The sequence below is a fragment of the Elgaria multicarinata genome, chromosome 15 (assembly GCF_023053635.1).
Source record: "Elgaria multicarinata webbii isolate HBS135686 ecotype San Diego chromosome 15, rElgMul1.1.pri, whole genome shotgun sequence".
Classification (NCBI taxonomy): Eukaryota; Metazoa; Chordata; class Lepidosauria; order Squamata; family Anguidae; genus Elgaria; species Elgaria multicarinata.
In genome coordinates this window covers 13,403,078-13,417,149 of record NC_086185.1, presented here as the reverse complement: position 1 = coordinate 13,417,149, position 14,072 = coordinate 13,403,078, and the positions used below count along the sequence as shown (strand labels likewise).

Sequence of the window (14,072 nt, the reverse complement as noted above, 5' to 3'; positions counted from 1 at the left end):
AGAAGGAGAGATACTAGGCTGGAATCACAGTTGGGTCTGAAACTCTTCATTTGCTGGTGTTGAAATTTGGAGCGGGGGTGGGGGTGGGGATTTCACTGAATATTCTCCAACCCCCGCTCTGAAATTCTCCAACAGCTGGGAGGGGGAAATTCTCAGATATTTTCTCAGGAATTTCTTTCCCAAGAAATTGCGGTTCATCTCTTTATGCACCCCGTATAGGTGGGGCAGAGCCTCCGACAATCTTTGGTATGAATCTTGGGCTGTTTCTGACATGGCTCTGCCTTCATTCGTGACATGTTCGAAGGTGTGCCCATAAATTCAATTTCTGGTAGGGGAACTGGCATATTTGCGAAAGCTGAGCGGAGATGCAAACCATGCGCACTCCGTGCCCTTGCTAAAGCAAACATCTCAGCATCAAGGCAAGTTCTCGGACCTGAAATAGAAACTTCTCTTTCCTGCTTTGCACATCTGTTGGCACCAGTTCTTGGCGATTAGGCTCACACATTCGGTGCAAAAGATGGCATTGTGATAAGGAAACAAGCCTGCACAGAAATATATAAGGCAGCACAGGGATGATGGAGGGTGTCCAGGTGGGAGCTGGAAATGATATTGTTCACTTCATGCTAGAGCAGGTGTCACTTGATGTGCCTTCATCCTATATTAGCCCTGTTCAGAAGACACCTAAAACCATGGTTTTAACCATGGTGGTTAAGCCAGAAAGCCTCTTCCTTCCCTGGCAAATTTCTCTGTTTGCAAGGAGGACGAACACGAAAACTAAGGGCATGTCTACACCAGCCATTTATCCCGGAATCGTCCTGGGATCATCCCTAGGCATCCAAATGACACACAGGGCACATCTACACCAAGCAGATACACCACTATGAAAGTGATATGAAAGCGGTATATAAAAGGCAGGAACCACACTACTGCTTTATAGCAGTATTGCAGTACACTGACAACTGTTGGGACCCATGACGCAGACCAGATACCGCTCTCATACCACTTCCATCGTGTTATATCCTGCTTGCTGTAGATGTGTCATGGGCCCCAACAGTTGTCAGTGCACTTCAGTACCACTATGGGCCTTGCTAGACCTACCGGAAAATCCGTCTGGGAGGCGGGGCGACGGCGCGCTACAGCTAGCGTGGCCCGTCACTCTTTTCTACATGTAAGGCGCAACGGAGCAAGGGGAAGCCCCGTCGCGTCCGGCATTTTTGTTTACAATTAAAGGGCCATGTGCACAGGAGCGCACCGCCGAAGAAGGTAAGTGCTTTTTAAAATAAATATAGGGTCCCCGCTCCCCCTGCCCCTGATTCCCCCCCACAATGCTTGATGGCCCCCCTGGCCGCTCGTTCGCCCGTCCTCCCCCCTCCCCGATGCCCTGTCCCCCGTCCTTCTTCCCCCCTCCCTGATGCCCTGTCCCCCGTCCGTCCCCCATCCCCTGTCCGCCATGTCCGTGACCTGTCCCCCGTCCTTCTTCCCCCATCCCCCGTCCGCCATGTCCATGCCCTGTCCCCCGTCCTTCTTCTCCCATCCCCCGTCCGCCATGTCTGTGCCCTGTCCCCCGTCCTTCTTCTCCCATCCCCCGTCCGCCATGTCCATGCCCTGTCCCCCGTCCTTCTTCTCCCATCCCCCGTCCGCCATGTCTGTGCCCTGTCCCCCGTCCTTCTTCTCCCATCCCCCGTCCGCCATGTCCGTGCCCTGTCCCCCGTCCTTCTTCTCCCATCCCCCGTCTGCCATGTCCGTGCCCTGTCCCCCGTCCTTCTTCTCCCATCCCCCGTCTGCCATGTCCGTGCCCTGTCCCCCATCCTTCTTCCCCCCCCTCTCCTGCCGGGTCCGGCCTTTCCCCCGGCCCCTATCTCCCCCCCCCTGTGGGGAGCGCTGTGCCCAGTCCGTGGCTTCTCCCAGCTACTCGCGAGTAAGCGAGCAGCCGGGAAAAGCCACGGACCCTGCTAGACTTAAAACGGGCCATAAGTGAATCTGCTTATGCCGGTTCAAACGAGGTCTTAGCCCGACCTGACCCCGGAATCCCCTGTGCGTCATCTGGATGCACAGGAGGGAGACCGGGCCTCACACCGCGCTAACGCCTCGTCTAGCAACGGCCTATAAAGCAGTCGTGTAGATCTTGCAGCGCACTTCAATACCACTACAAAGCAGTCATGTGGCTCCTGCCTTTTATATACCGCTTTCATAGTGGAATAATCTCCTTGGTGTAGATGATCCCACAAGGGATCCTGGGAGCAGGCCGGGATGATCCCTCCATTTTCCTGAGATAATCTTTAGGTGTAGAAAGAGCCTAAGTGACATAAGCTGCCTGCTCCTTACGTGAGGGCGGTTCTTCTCTTTGCTTCGTCCAAGTTTTCCTAGTCGGGAAAAGTTGGCTGAACAATTTTGCTTGCCAAACCTAGTCTCTTAAACTGCTGAATCAGGAGCCTAGGGAACCTCCCCCCTCCCTCTGCACTTTGGGACTCAGGTAGCCGTAGGCGGTACACGGCGCTGATCTCAGCACCCCACCCAGAGCAGGCCTCTCCTTCGCGACATCCTCGGAGGCAGCTCTAACAACTTGATGTCAAGAGACCTGCGCGGCCCGCAGTCAAACCCCAAACTGTAGAATCTCATTACACAGCTCATTAATCACAGGGGTGGGTGTATCTATATACATTATGGAGGCTGGGACTATACATGGGAATCTTTTTTACATTCTGCAGATATGCCATCTACAGAGACCAGCCAAATGTAGAAGGTTATCTGGATCAGCGAGGAGGAAGATGTGGCTGAACCAATGCTTTTGGACAACAGCTCCCATCATCCCTCGCCATAAGATATGCTAGCTAGGGCTGATGGAAATTGTAGTCCCATTGGCCCTATCCAGCATGGCCCATAGTAAGAGTCCAACATTTGGAAGTGTGTGTGTGTGGGAGAACAGGTCTCCCACCCTATTTTCAAGAAAACCTAACATGGGAGCACCCGGCAGCTGTCCGCCCTTATCCGGATCCTCCATGGTGCATGACAAGGGAGGCCCCAGAATTTGTGCATTTGCCCCGTTGCATAAATGGCAACTGTAAAGGCCCCATTTATGCAAGAGAAAAGGCACACATGCTCCATTCGCACCTTTACTCTTGAGTAAATGAGACCTTTACGGCTGCCATTTACGCAACGGAGAAATGGCATTATTTATTTCCAGGACCTCTAATGTTGTGCACGATGGACAAGGGCAGATGGGCTCATACACTTGTTGGATGCTTGCCAAGCTGCGAAAGAAGCTCGCATGGTGTTGCGGGAAGAAGTAGGGCGAGCATTCAACAAATCGGACCAGGTGAGTTTGCCCATCCCTGGCCCTCGTCTATATGACAGTGGGATAGCTCCTCATTAAATAAAATCCCAATTTTTCGTTGATTCGAATGCAGGTAAAGAGCGTCACACTGCAGCAGCAACACTGATTTATTTCCTGAATTACTATTTTTTATAGTGAGTTATTAATGCGCACATAGAATCATAGATTCATAGAATAGCAGAGTTGGAAGGGGCTTACAAGGCCATCGAGTCCAACCCCCCGCTCAATGCAGGAATCCACCCTAAAGCATCCCTGTCAGATGGTTGTCCAGTTGCCTCTTGAAGGCCTCTAGTGTGGGAGAGCCCACAACCTCCCTAGGTAATTGATTCCATTGTCATACTGCTCTAACAGTCAGGAAGTTTTTCCTGATGTCCAGCTGGAATCTGGCTTCCTTTAACTTGAGCCCGTTATTCCGTGTCCTGCACTCTGGGAGGATCAAGGAGAGATCCTGGCCCTCCTCTGTGTGACAACCTTTTAAGTATTTGAAGAGTGCTATCATGTCTCCCCTCCATCTTCTCTTCTCCAGGCTAAACATGCCCAGTTCTTTCAGTCTCTCTTCATAGGACTTTGTTTCCAGACCCCTGATCATCCTGGTTGCCCTCCTCTGAACACGCTTCAGCTTGTCTGCATCCTTCTTGAATTGTGGAGCCCAGAACTGGACACAATACTCTAGATGACGCCTAACCAGGGTCAAATTGAGAGGAACCAGTACCTCACGTAATTTGGAAGCGATACTTCTATTAATGCAGCCCAAAATAGCATTTGCCTTTCTTGCAGCCATATCGCACTGTTGACTCATATTCAACTTGCGGTCTACAGCAATTCCAAGATCCTTCTCGTTTGTAGTATTGCTGAGCCAAGTATCCCCCATCTTGTAACTGTGCATTTGGTTTCTATTTCCTAAATGTAGAACTTGGCATTTATCCCTATTAATGCGCATTATCACATTATCCCATATACGATGATAAAGTGTAGAAGCCAACGAAGCTATAAATCTTATCTGTGGAGCTCTGCAGACTAATATAACACACAAACCGAGCAGGAGCAGGGTGGGGGACGAGGCTACAGAGGCTGGCTGCCTGTTTCCTGCTTTGTTTCCATTGCTTCTCGTAAGGAAATTCAAAGAATCATCCTCCATGAACTGGGAGCGTGGCGGGGACAGGACGAAGCTAAAGAGAGCTTTGCATATAGGGCAGTAGAGAAATGATATATAGAAAGAGAGAGAGAGAGAGAGAGACAGAGAGAGAGAGAGAGAGAGAGAGAGAGGAATGAATTTGTTTTAAGAAGCTTTCTCTGCGGAGCCGCAGAGAAACTTTGAACAAAAATCTGTGCGAACGAAGGAGGCAGCAGATTGGTGCAAAATCGGGAAATGGGCCAATCATGTTATCCTACCCTCAAAGCTCCACCCACATGGCAAAATCTGACATAACTCCCCCAAAGACACACAGCCATAATGTGGTGCAAACTTGGACCAGATCTAAAAGTCGTGGTAAATCACAAATGCAAATATGTGCATTCTTGCAGTTAAAACCCAGCGCTGAGGCGAATGGACGGCTGCGTCATGTAACCTAAAACATGAATATGCGTATTTAGGCCAGGGTAAAGAAGCCATATAGACAAGCCTAGTCCCACATGGCTCAAGGAATGCTGGCCTGTTGCACTTAGGTCAAGATGGACAAAGGATGGGGCAGGGCTGGTGTCTCTTCTCGATCCTCCCAGAGTGCAGGACACGGAATAACGGGCTCAAGTTAAAGGAAGCCAGATTCCAGCTGGACATCAGGACAAACATGTACGACAGTGGAACCAGTTACCTAGGGTGGTCGTGGGCTCTCCCACACTAGAGGCATTCAAGAGGCAGCTGGACAACCATCTGTCAGGGATGCTTTAGGGTGGATTCCTGCATTGAGCAGGGGGTTGGACTTGATGGCCTTGTAGGCCCCTTCCAACTCTGCTATTCTATGATTCTATGATTCTATGATTCTATGAACTGCTGCGTCCCGTGAACCTGCAAGTGCCAACTGGAGACACAGGAGAGATGACAAGATCAACCCTGAGGCTGCTCCCTTCGGAGTTCTCTGGCACCCTTCCCATGGCCAAGTTGTCTCAACCAAGATAGGGATAGAATCATAGAATCATAGAATAGTGGAGTTGGAAGGGGCCTACAAGGCCATCGAGTCCAACCCCCTGCTCAATGCAGGAATCCACCCTACAGCATACTTGACAGATGGTTGTCCAGCTGCCTCTTGAAGGCCTCTAGTGTGGGAGAACCCACAACCTCCCTAGGTAACTGGTTCCATGCAATAGTTTGACCTATTTCAGAAGGAAGACTTCTGGAACGCAGCCACAACCATTGGGAAATGTTCACAACATATCAGAATAATACACTTCAACGGAATGTTGGTTCTCATGTGTTCCCCCATCCCCCACCCCCACTGTGTTATAATGTCATTTCTGTAGATTATAATTTATTAAGAAAGCAGCAGTAAGGGGTGGGAATAGGGTGGGGGACCCACCTTGCTAGCTGGTATGCAAGAGGGTTTGGAAAGCCCGTTTAAGTTAAGAGATGCTTGAGGCTCCATATGCAATAGAATGGAATGAGGCTTCAGCAGTCCTGAATCAAGAGAAAACTGAGGAAGTGGAATTGTCTTGTATCCCACACCCCATTCAAGAGCTATCAATGGCTACTAGTCCTGAGGGCTGTATGCTACCTCCAGGACATGAGGCACTATGTAAACCAGTTGCCAGAGAACATGGGTGGGAGGGTGCTGTTGCCCTCATTTCCTGTTTGTGGGCTTCCAAGGGGCAGCTGGTTGGCCACTGTGTAAACAGAATGCTAGTCTAGATGGACGCTTGGTCTGATCCAGCAGGGCTCTTCAGAGTTTAAAAGAAACTCTGTGGCCTGGTTTGCATGTAACGGCAATTTGTGGGTTGTTTAAACCCTTGGTTCTTGGGGCTGCACGTGCTTGTGACTTCTGGTTTGAATTAGCTTCCATCATCAACCCAAGAACAGGGTGTTCCTGGATTGCTTGATGTGACATCCAAACAATCCCCTGTGGTTTGTTGTTGGGTTAAACTCTGGGCTATTTAATCCTACAACAGTCCAAAGTCCCAGGTTTGGATGTCACATCGAACACCCCAGGGAAGCCCTGTTCTGGATGAAAGCAGGTTCAAAACAGAATCACCGAGCGTGCTGGTGGCAGTGCACTTGCTCACTTGCTCACGCCCTGGCCAATTCATGCGCTAGACAACCCATGAACCTCTAATGCAGCACTGGAGAATCTGTAACCCTCCAGAGGTTGTTGGACTAGAACTCTTTTCAGCCTCAGCCAAAATGCCCAATTGTCAGGATAATAGGAGCTGTGGTCCCATAGCACCTGGAGGGCCAGAGAGTCCTGATCTACCAGCTTTATGACAAGCAGAAATTCCTGTTGTTATTGGCATTTCTGAAGTGCCTCGCCCCACTGTAGCTAAGGGTAATTACTGCTACAATTCATCATCCCTAATGATTATTCAACGGATTCATCTGCCTAAGGAGGAAAGAGGCCCCGTGGCTCCCACAGCCAATTGAAGGAAGCTGTCTCCACCATCAGCAAGACTCAGAGAGGATGCAAGCCTGGTTGTTCTTGTTTTAAAAAATAATATCTAAATCTGCAATGTGGTTTTCGAATTACCTGCACTTCCATTTCCCCTATTTACCAGGAACAATCCCTGCTTTCAGGTATCAGTCGTTAGCCCTGTTTGGAAGAGATTTTGAGAACATTGCAGTGGTCAAAGTGCCTGGGACACTAGGTGCTTTTTCATCGATTGCACCCTCAATGACTGTAAGCTCGCAAACTTGGGGGCTTACAACTGTTCTGTGCAGGTTGAAGGAGCAGCGATGCCCATCTAAGTTGGGGCATTTTGGAGGGAGAAGGAAGGAGACTGGAGAGGTTTCAGGATAGCTTGCATCCTGGCCTCTCCCCTCCCTTCCTTGTCCACTGCAACACCCCTTTGTCCCCCTTTCCGAGATTCATGGGTTGTTCCTGACCTCAGAGAGGCAGACTGCACAGTTCTGTCCACACCAGCTGTAAGGAGTAGGGACACAGATCTCCAATTCCCCCCTCTGAGCACTGTCTCCAACCTCAGAGTGGGGAACCCCGAATATCCTGTGGTCCCTCATCTAAACCTGTGATGTAATCTTTGAATTACATTCTCCCTATTTACCAGAGATAACCCCTGCTTTTGGGTACCAGTCTCTGGTAAGTCATTGGCCTTGTTTGGAAGAGATTTTGAGGATGCTGCAGTGGTCAAAGAGCCATCATGAAAAACCATCTGGATACAGAAAAAACTTAGCAGCAGCAAAGTTTAATGCTCTGGTTTCTTCCCTGCATCCAGCCAGAATCCTATTTTTTTTCCTTCTAGAATGTCCAGCAGTACCATCGGGGAAGCACTTTGGGGCAAAGGTGCAGGCCCCACACAACAGAATTAGCAGTAGAGGCTCTGAATGTAGCAGGGCTGTCCTACAACACTGTGAAGCAAGTGAAGTAGTATACAATGCCATCTAAAGACTGCCCAGAAGACGGGGAGGGGGCAAGGCAGGAGGATATAAGATAATTCAGTATAGAGTTTAAGATGTGGCTGCACCACTGAGAACTCCCTGCCTTGATCTTTCAGTCTAAGATGGAGGCCATGGCTAGACCAGGCCTGTATCCTGGAATTGTTCTGGGATCATCCCAGTGCATCCAAATGACACACAGGGGATCCCGGGAGCAGGCAGGGATGACCCCTCCATTTGCCTGGGATAATCCTTAGGTCTAGCTAAGGCCTAAGTCATGGGACAGAATGGACTTTGATTACAGGACATTATGAAACACTGGCTTAGATCAAGGGATGGGTCCCTCACACACATCACTGACCCACATGGACCATAGGCTGCATCTCATTCAGCAAACACTTTTTCTTTCATGTCTATTTGACACCAGAACATCTTTTAAATATTTTGGCTAATTGCTAGCAGTGTAATGCACCTAATACTTCTTATAAACATTTGTTTTGGCAACATCCGTAGTTGCTTCTTTTTGGGGAGGAGGTTATTAAATGAATAAATTTTGTACCGGAACAGTCTTTAATATTCGCTGATGTATATTCGCTCTTTTAAATTATTTACCTGCTTTGTGGAAATTAATGAATGGTCAGCATAAATGGATTCTCCACACCCTCTTGACAGCTAAAAGACTGACATTGCAACATCGGAAGGATAAACACTCACTTCCTATAATGCAATGGATTGAGGACTTTCCAAGGTTTTCAACATTTGAACTGGAGGCAGATAGATGGCACCTTCAAATGGATAATTATTTGGATATCTGGTCCGCTTTTGTTGAACTCTCTATATAACTGCTAGTAAGTTGCATTTTCATATATATCCCTTTCATATGCATTCATTGCGTGCACACACACACACACACACAGAGTACGCAAAAGGGAGAGAGAGAGAGAGGGAGAAATGGTTAAATGATAATGGAGAGTGTAGAGCCATTACAAAATTTGAGGAGCTGATTTTAAAAAAAGAAAATGAGAAAAGAGAAAACAAACCAATAAAAGGTCTAATGAATGAAATATATAGAATATTTGTGGAAAAGGGAGAGATGGAAAGTGTAGGCAAGACGGTATGGGAAACTGACTTGAAGGAACAAATAGGGCAACAGAGTTGGGAAGGGATATGGAAACAACGAGTGTTGAGAAATGTGTCTGTGAGGATAAAAGAAAACTATTACAAGATTGTTTGGAGGTGGTACCTAACCCTGGTAAAATAAAATAAAATAAATAAGATGAATTCAGCAACGTGCTGGAGAGGTTGTCAAGAGAAAGGAACATATTTACATATGTGGTGGGAATGTGAATTTGTACAAAAATTATGGAAAATGGTTTTTAAAGAGATAAAAGAAATTTTAGGAATGGAGATTGAAGAGACACCTATAGTGGTATTGTTATCATTATATGGAGAATTGAATTGTAATAAAGAGACAAAAGAATAATGAATTTGTTAACAGCAGCAAGATTAATGATATTTAGGAACTGGAAGGTTCAAGGGGATTATCATATAGAAGACTGGTATAAAGAAATATGGGATATCGCTATTAATGATAAATTAACATGTAATATAAAAGTTAGAAGAGGAATGATAAAAATGAATAACTTTGAGGGAATATGGAAACAGTTTCTAGACTTCGTATTATTAAAGGGGAAAGGGGAAACACCTCCAGAAGAAGCAATGAGATTTTGGAAATCTGAATAAGATCCAGTAGTTGCGGGGAGCACTTTTATGTCAAGTATGATTATGTTAAAGAGAATTAAGTTAGAATATATGTTTATCAAATGTTTACTTTATATTACTGAGTATTATGTGGTATTGTTTTATATCATATTGTTGTATTGTTTATATTAAAGAGAGAGAGAGAGAGAGAGAGAGAGAGAGAGAGAGAGAGAGAGAGAGACCTCAGAAAGAAGACAGAAAAGAAAAGACGAAAGGGGCCAGATGGGTTTTATATACACATAAAAATCACTGTGCGTTGGTAGCGTTGCCATTTCTGAGCCCACTTCTTGGATTTCTCACAGTGAAATCTCAGCAGAGGAGAGCAGAAAGTGAGCGACGAAGCTGAACATAAGAACACAAGGAGAGCCCCTGCTGGATCAAACCCAAGTCCTGTTTAGTCCAGGATTCGGTTCCCACACTCAGTACTAGTGTCACAGCTAGGCATGGTGGTGGGGCCCACTGGCAAGGCCCCCTGGGTGGCGCTCCTGCTCTTCACCCTTGCAACCTGCTTGTTCACCAGCTGGGCCAGGTCTACGCGTCATTGCGAAGGCGCTTCCATGCGCCTTTTTTAAAGACGTACCTAAAATAAGCGCCTCTTTCTTTACTGTGTGTACTGTGAGCTAGGCAGCGCTGCCTGTGGAAGAATCTCTACCCCATTCAAAGACGCTGCTCTGGCCGCTTCCCCCTCGTGTGTTCTTCCATTCGAATAATCCCCCCTCCCACCCGGCGGCTCTTCTGGCACGTCCCAGCGGCGGAGGCTCCTCCTGCAAAACACTTTTCTCCCTCGGTGTGTTTGTATTTGCGTTTGCGTGTGCGCGGCGGACGAGTTCAGCTCCTGCCTCTTGCTCTCCCCCGTGGTGTCATCTCCCCGGGACTCTCTTCGGTGTGTGCTCACACACGCACACGCAAACACAAATACAAACACACCGAGGGAGAAAAGTGTTTTGCAGGAGGAGCTTCCGGGTGGGAGGGGGGATTATTCGAATGGAAGAGCACGCGAGGGGGAAGCGGCCAGAGCAGAGCAGCGTCTTTGAATGGGGTAGAGATTCTTCCGCAGGCGGCGCTGCCTAGCTCACAGTACACACAGTAAAGAAAGAGGCGCTTCTTTTAGGAATGTCTTTTAAAAAGGCGCACGGAAGCGCCTTTGCAACGACGTGTAGATCTGGCCCTGGTGAACAAGCGGTGGTGGTGGTCAGCAGGAGGAGCAGCAGATGCGACGGCCTGCTTGCTCTCGGCCGGTCAAGCAAGCAAGTGGTCGCAATGATGAGAAAGAAGAGGAGCAGCAGCAGTGGCAGTGTTGACAAGAAGGTAGACACAGGGAGGGAGGGAGGCCATTGAGGTAGGGTGACCCTATGAAAAGGAGGACAGGGCTCCTGTATCTTTAACAGTTGTATGCAAAAGGGATTTTTTTCAGCAGGTGTCATTTGTATGCATACAGCACCTGGTGAAATTCCCTCTTCATCGCAACAGTTAAAGCTGCAGGTGCCCTGCCCTCTTTTAAATCTGGTCACTCTAGTATAGCTCCTGCAGCTTTAACTGTGGTGATGAAGAGGGAATTTCACCAGGTTCTCCATATATACAAATGACACCTGCTGAAATTCCCTGTTCTATGCAACTGTTAAAGATACAGGACCCCTGTCCTCCTTTTCATATGGTCACCCTAATTGAGGGCTTTCCAAAACCTGGAGTCTGTGCTGTCCACAGTGGCCAGCCACGTGGCCACCAGAAGACCCCAAGCAGGACGTGAGCACACTAGCGCATCCCGGCTGTGATCCCCAGCAAGTGCCATAGATACAGAGAGCACTGGAGGCTGCTGGCTCCGAGGTCAGTGGGCGGTGAATCCACTTTGGCTCTCAGTTAGAATCAGCTAGAACTCTAAGGCCCCATTCATAAGACACCTTAAACCATGGTTTTAACCATGGTGGTTCAGCCAGAAAGCTGGGCTGCGTTCATAAGACACCTTAAACCATGGCTTTAACCATGGTGGTTCAGCCAGAAAACTGGGCTGCGTTCAGAAGACACCTTAAACCATGGCTTTAACCATGGTGGTTCAGCCAGAAAGCCAGGTTGTGTTCAGAAGACACCTTAAACCACGGCTTTAACCACCATGAAAAAGGTAAAAAGACTTATTCACCATGGTTTAAGCCGTGGCTTAAGGTGTCCTCTGAATGGGGCCTAAAGGAGCTGAATGCATTTTGTGGATAGTTTTCAGCACCTTGGAGAGCTTCTTTAGAGTTCTGGCTGTTTCTGACTGAAACCCAGAGGGGATTCACTGCCCCCACAGACATAGGAGCCACCAGCCTCCACTGACAGGGAATCCTCCTGCTTCTGATATTTGGGTAACACATAGCTTGGATAGCTACTCAGACATCAGCAAAAGAGAGGAAAGGCATCACCAGAGGACAAAAGAAGACACCTATTTGCATAAAATTTGCATGTGCAAATTTATCTAGAAAGGTGCAAATTCAGTAATAATCACTACAACGTCAACAGTAAGACTTTACATATTTGGGATATCCCGTGATAATTTTAAATAGTATATTAGCTCTGATCTTTTTAAAAAGCAAGATTACCAGGGGAAGGCGCGGGAGACGTCCTGGAGGTTGACAGCATCATGTAAAGGACCTGCAAACCTCAGTGAGTGACCAATCAGGAGCTCACAATAAATCACTTATGTAGAGAAGCTCTCTGTATATTACTCTATTGCAAATTGCACCAAGCCTATGGGATTAGGGTGTTGGTGATTGAAGAAATAAACAAATCCAATGGATAAATGAATACATAAAGCGTTCCAAGAACATCATGAATGATTCATATCCCGCAATTTATGCCCATATCTGAGCAAATCTGTTAAGTATAAACAAACTTGGCTTGGCATGAGCAGAGGCAGTGATTATGAGCATTGCTGCCCACACTGGAGTCGGCACGCCGCCCTAATTACAGAAATAGAAGGAGAGACTGCAGTGAAGAGAGGTCTGTGGCCCTAGATTAAATGGACCAATAGTCTGAATAAGTATAAGACAGCATCACATGTCCAAATATTTTGTTTGCCAGAGGTACATCAGCCCTAGCAAAGAATGCATTTATTTGTAGCTCAGGTAACCCAACAGCTGTGACCTGCGTACATTGTATGCATTAAGTATATTTGCATATTTCTGTTTCTTCTGCATAAGTTATTCTCCATCAACATGTAAACAGGGATGAATGATACAAGGCACCAGAGCCCTGGTTGTAAATAATTGCAAATCATATGTTCTGCGCCTCTCAGTCTTTGGCTTTTGATATTTCACAGGGATTATCCCACACACAGACACTGGAACTTCCAGCCACATGAAACAGTGTTCTTGTAAGCAAACCTGGGGCCAATCAGGGCCTGGAAGGGAGACTTCCTAGGTATCTGTATGCACACCACCAGGAGATTTATGCTAGAAGAAAGGTGGGGAACAGTGGAGGCTGGTGGCTCTGATATCAGTGGGGCAGTGAATCCACTCTGGGTTTCAGTTGGAATCAGCCAGAACTCTAAAGGAGATATGCAAGGTACTTTGCTGGAACCTGGGGGCAAATTCACCACCCACTGACATTACAGCCACTATCCCCCACTAGTGGATATATATATATATATATATATATATATATATATGAAATACATAACTATATGACATAAATTCTTGCCACCATAAGGACTAGAAACTTGCCATTAAGAAAAAGAAAAAGAAATCCGTCTTATACATCGAATTGGATATTCAGTCCCTAACGCAGCATTCAGGCAGAAAACATACAGTCCTGTCTCTACCTACCCTAGCCACATCCTAATAATATGCTTTGTTATTTAAAGGGGGGGGGGAGAGAATGGGGATTCTCTGTAACAAGGATGTTGAATAGGGTGACCATATGAAAGGGAGGACAGGGCTCCTGTACCTTTAACAGTTGCATAGAAAAGGGAATTTCAGCAGGTGTCATTTGTATATATGGAGAACCTGGTGAAATTCCCTCTTCATCACAGCAGTTAAAGCTGCAGGAGCTATACTAGAGTGACCAGATTTAAAAGAGGGCAGGGCTCCTGCAGCTTTAACTGGTGTGATGAAGAGGGGATTTCACCAGGTTCCCCATATATATTCACTCTTGGATGAGACTGATTATCTGGATCCATTTCAGTCGGGTTTCAGGCCCGGCTTTGGCACGGAAACAGCCTTGGTCGCCCTGTATGATGACCTATGTCGGGAGAAGGACAGGGGGAGTGTGACTTTGTTGATTCTCCTTGATCTCTCAGCGGCTTTCGATACCATCGACCATGGTATCCTTCTGGAACGTCTGGCTGAGTTGGGAGTGGGGGGCACTGCATTGCAGTGGTTCCGCTCCTACTTAGCAGGATGGCTCCAGAAGGTGGTGCTTGGGGGACATTGCTCGGCCCCGTGGACTCTTCAGTATGGAGTTCCGCAGGGG

At 47.4% G+C, this 14,072-nt stretch overlaps 2 protein-coding genes across 2 annotated transcripts in view; one reads left to right on the top strand and one right to left on the bottom strand.

The window, feature by feature from the left end:
* ZNF185 (zinc finger protein 185 with LIM domain) overlaps positions 1 to 14,072 on the bottom strand; it is a 76,698-nt gene that overhangs the window by 57,976 nt on the left and 4,650 nt on the right. The window lies entirely within an intron of this gene.
* LOC134409348 (centrin-2-like) overlaps positions 3,269 to 14,072 on the top strand; it is a 40,450-nt gene continuing 29,646 nt past the window's right edge. The window contains exon 1 of the mRNA XM_063142060.1: positions 3,269 to 3,316. Within this exon, the coding sequence (XP_062998130.1) occupies positions 3,269 to 3,316 (48 nt within the window). The remainder of the gene's footprint in view (positions 3,317 to 14,072) is intronic.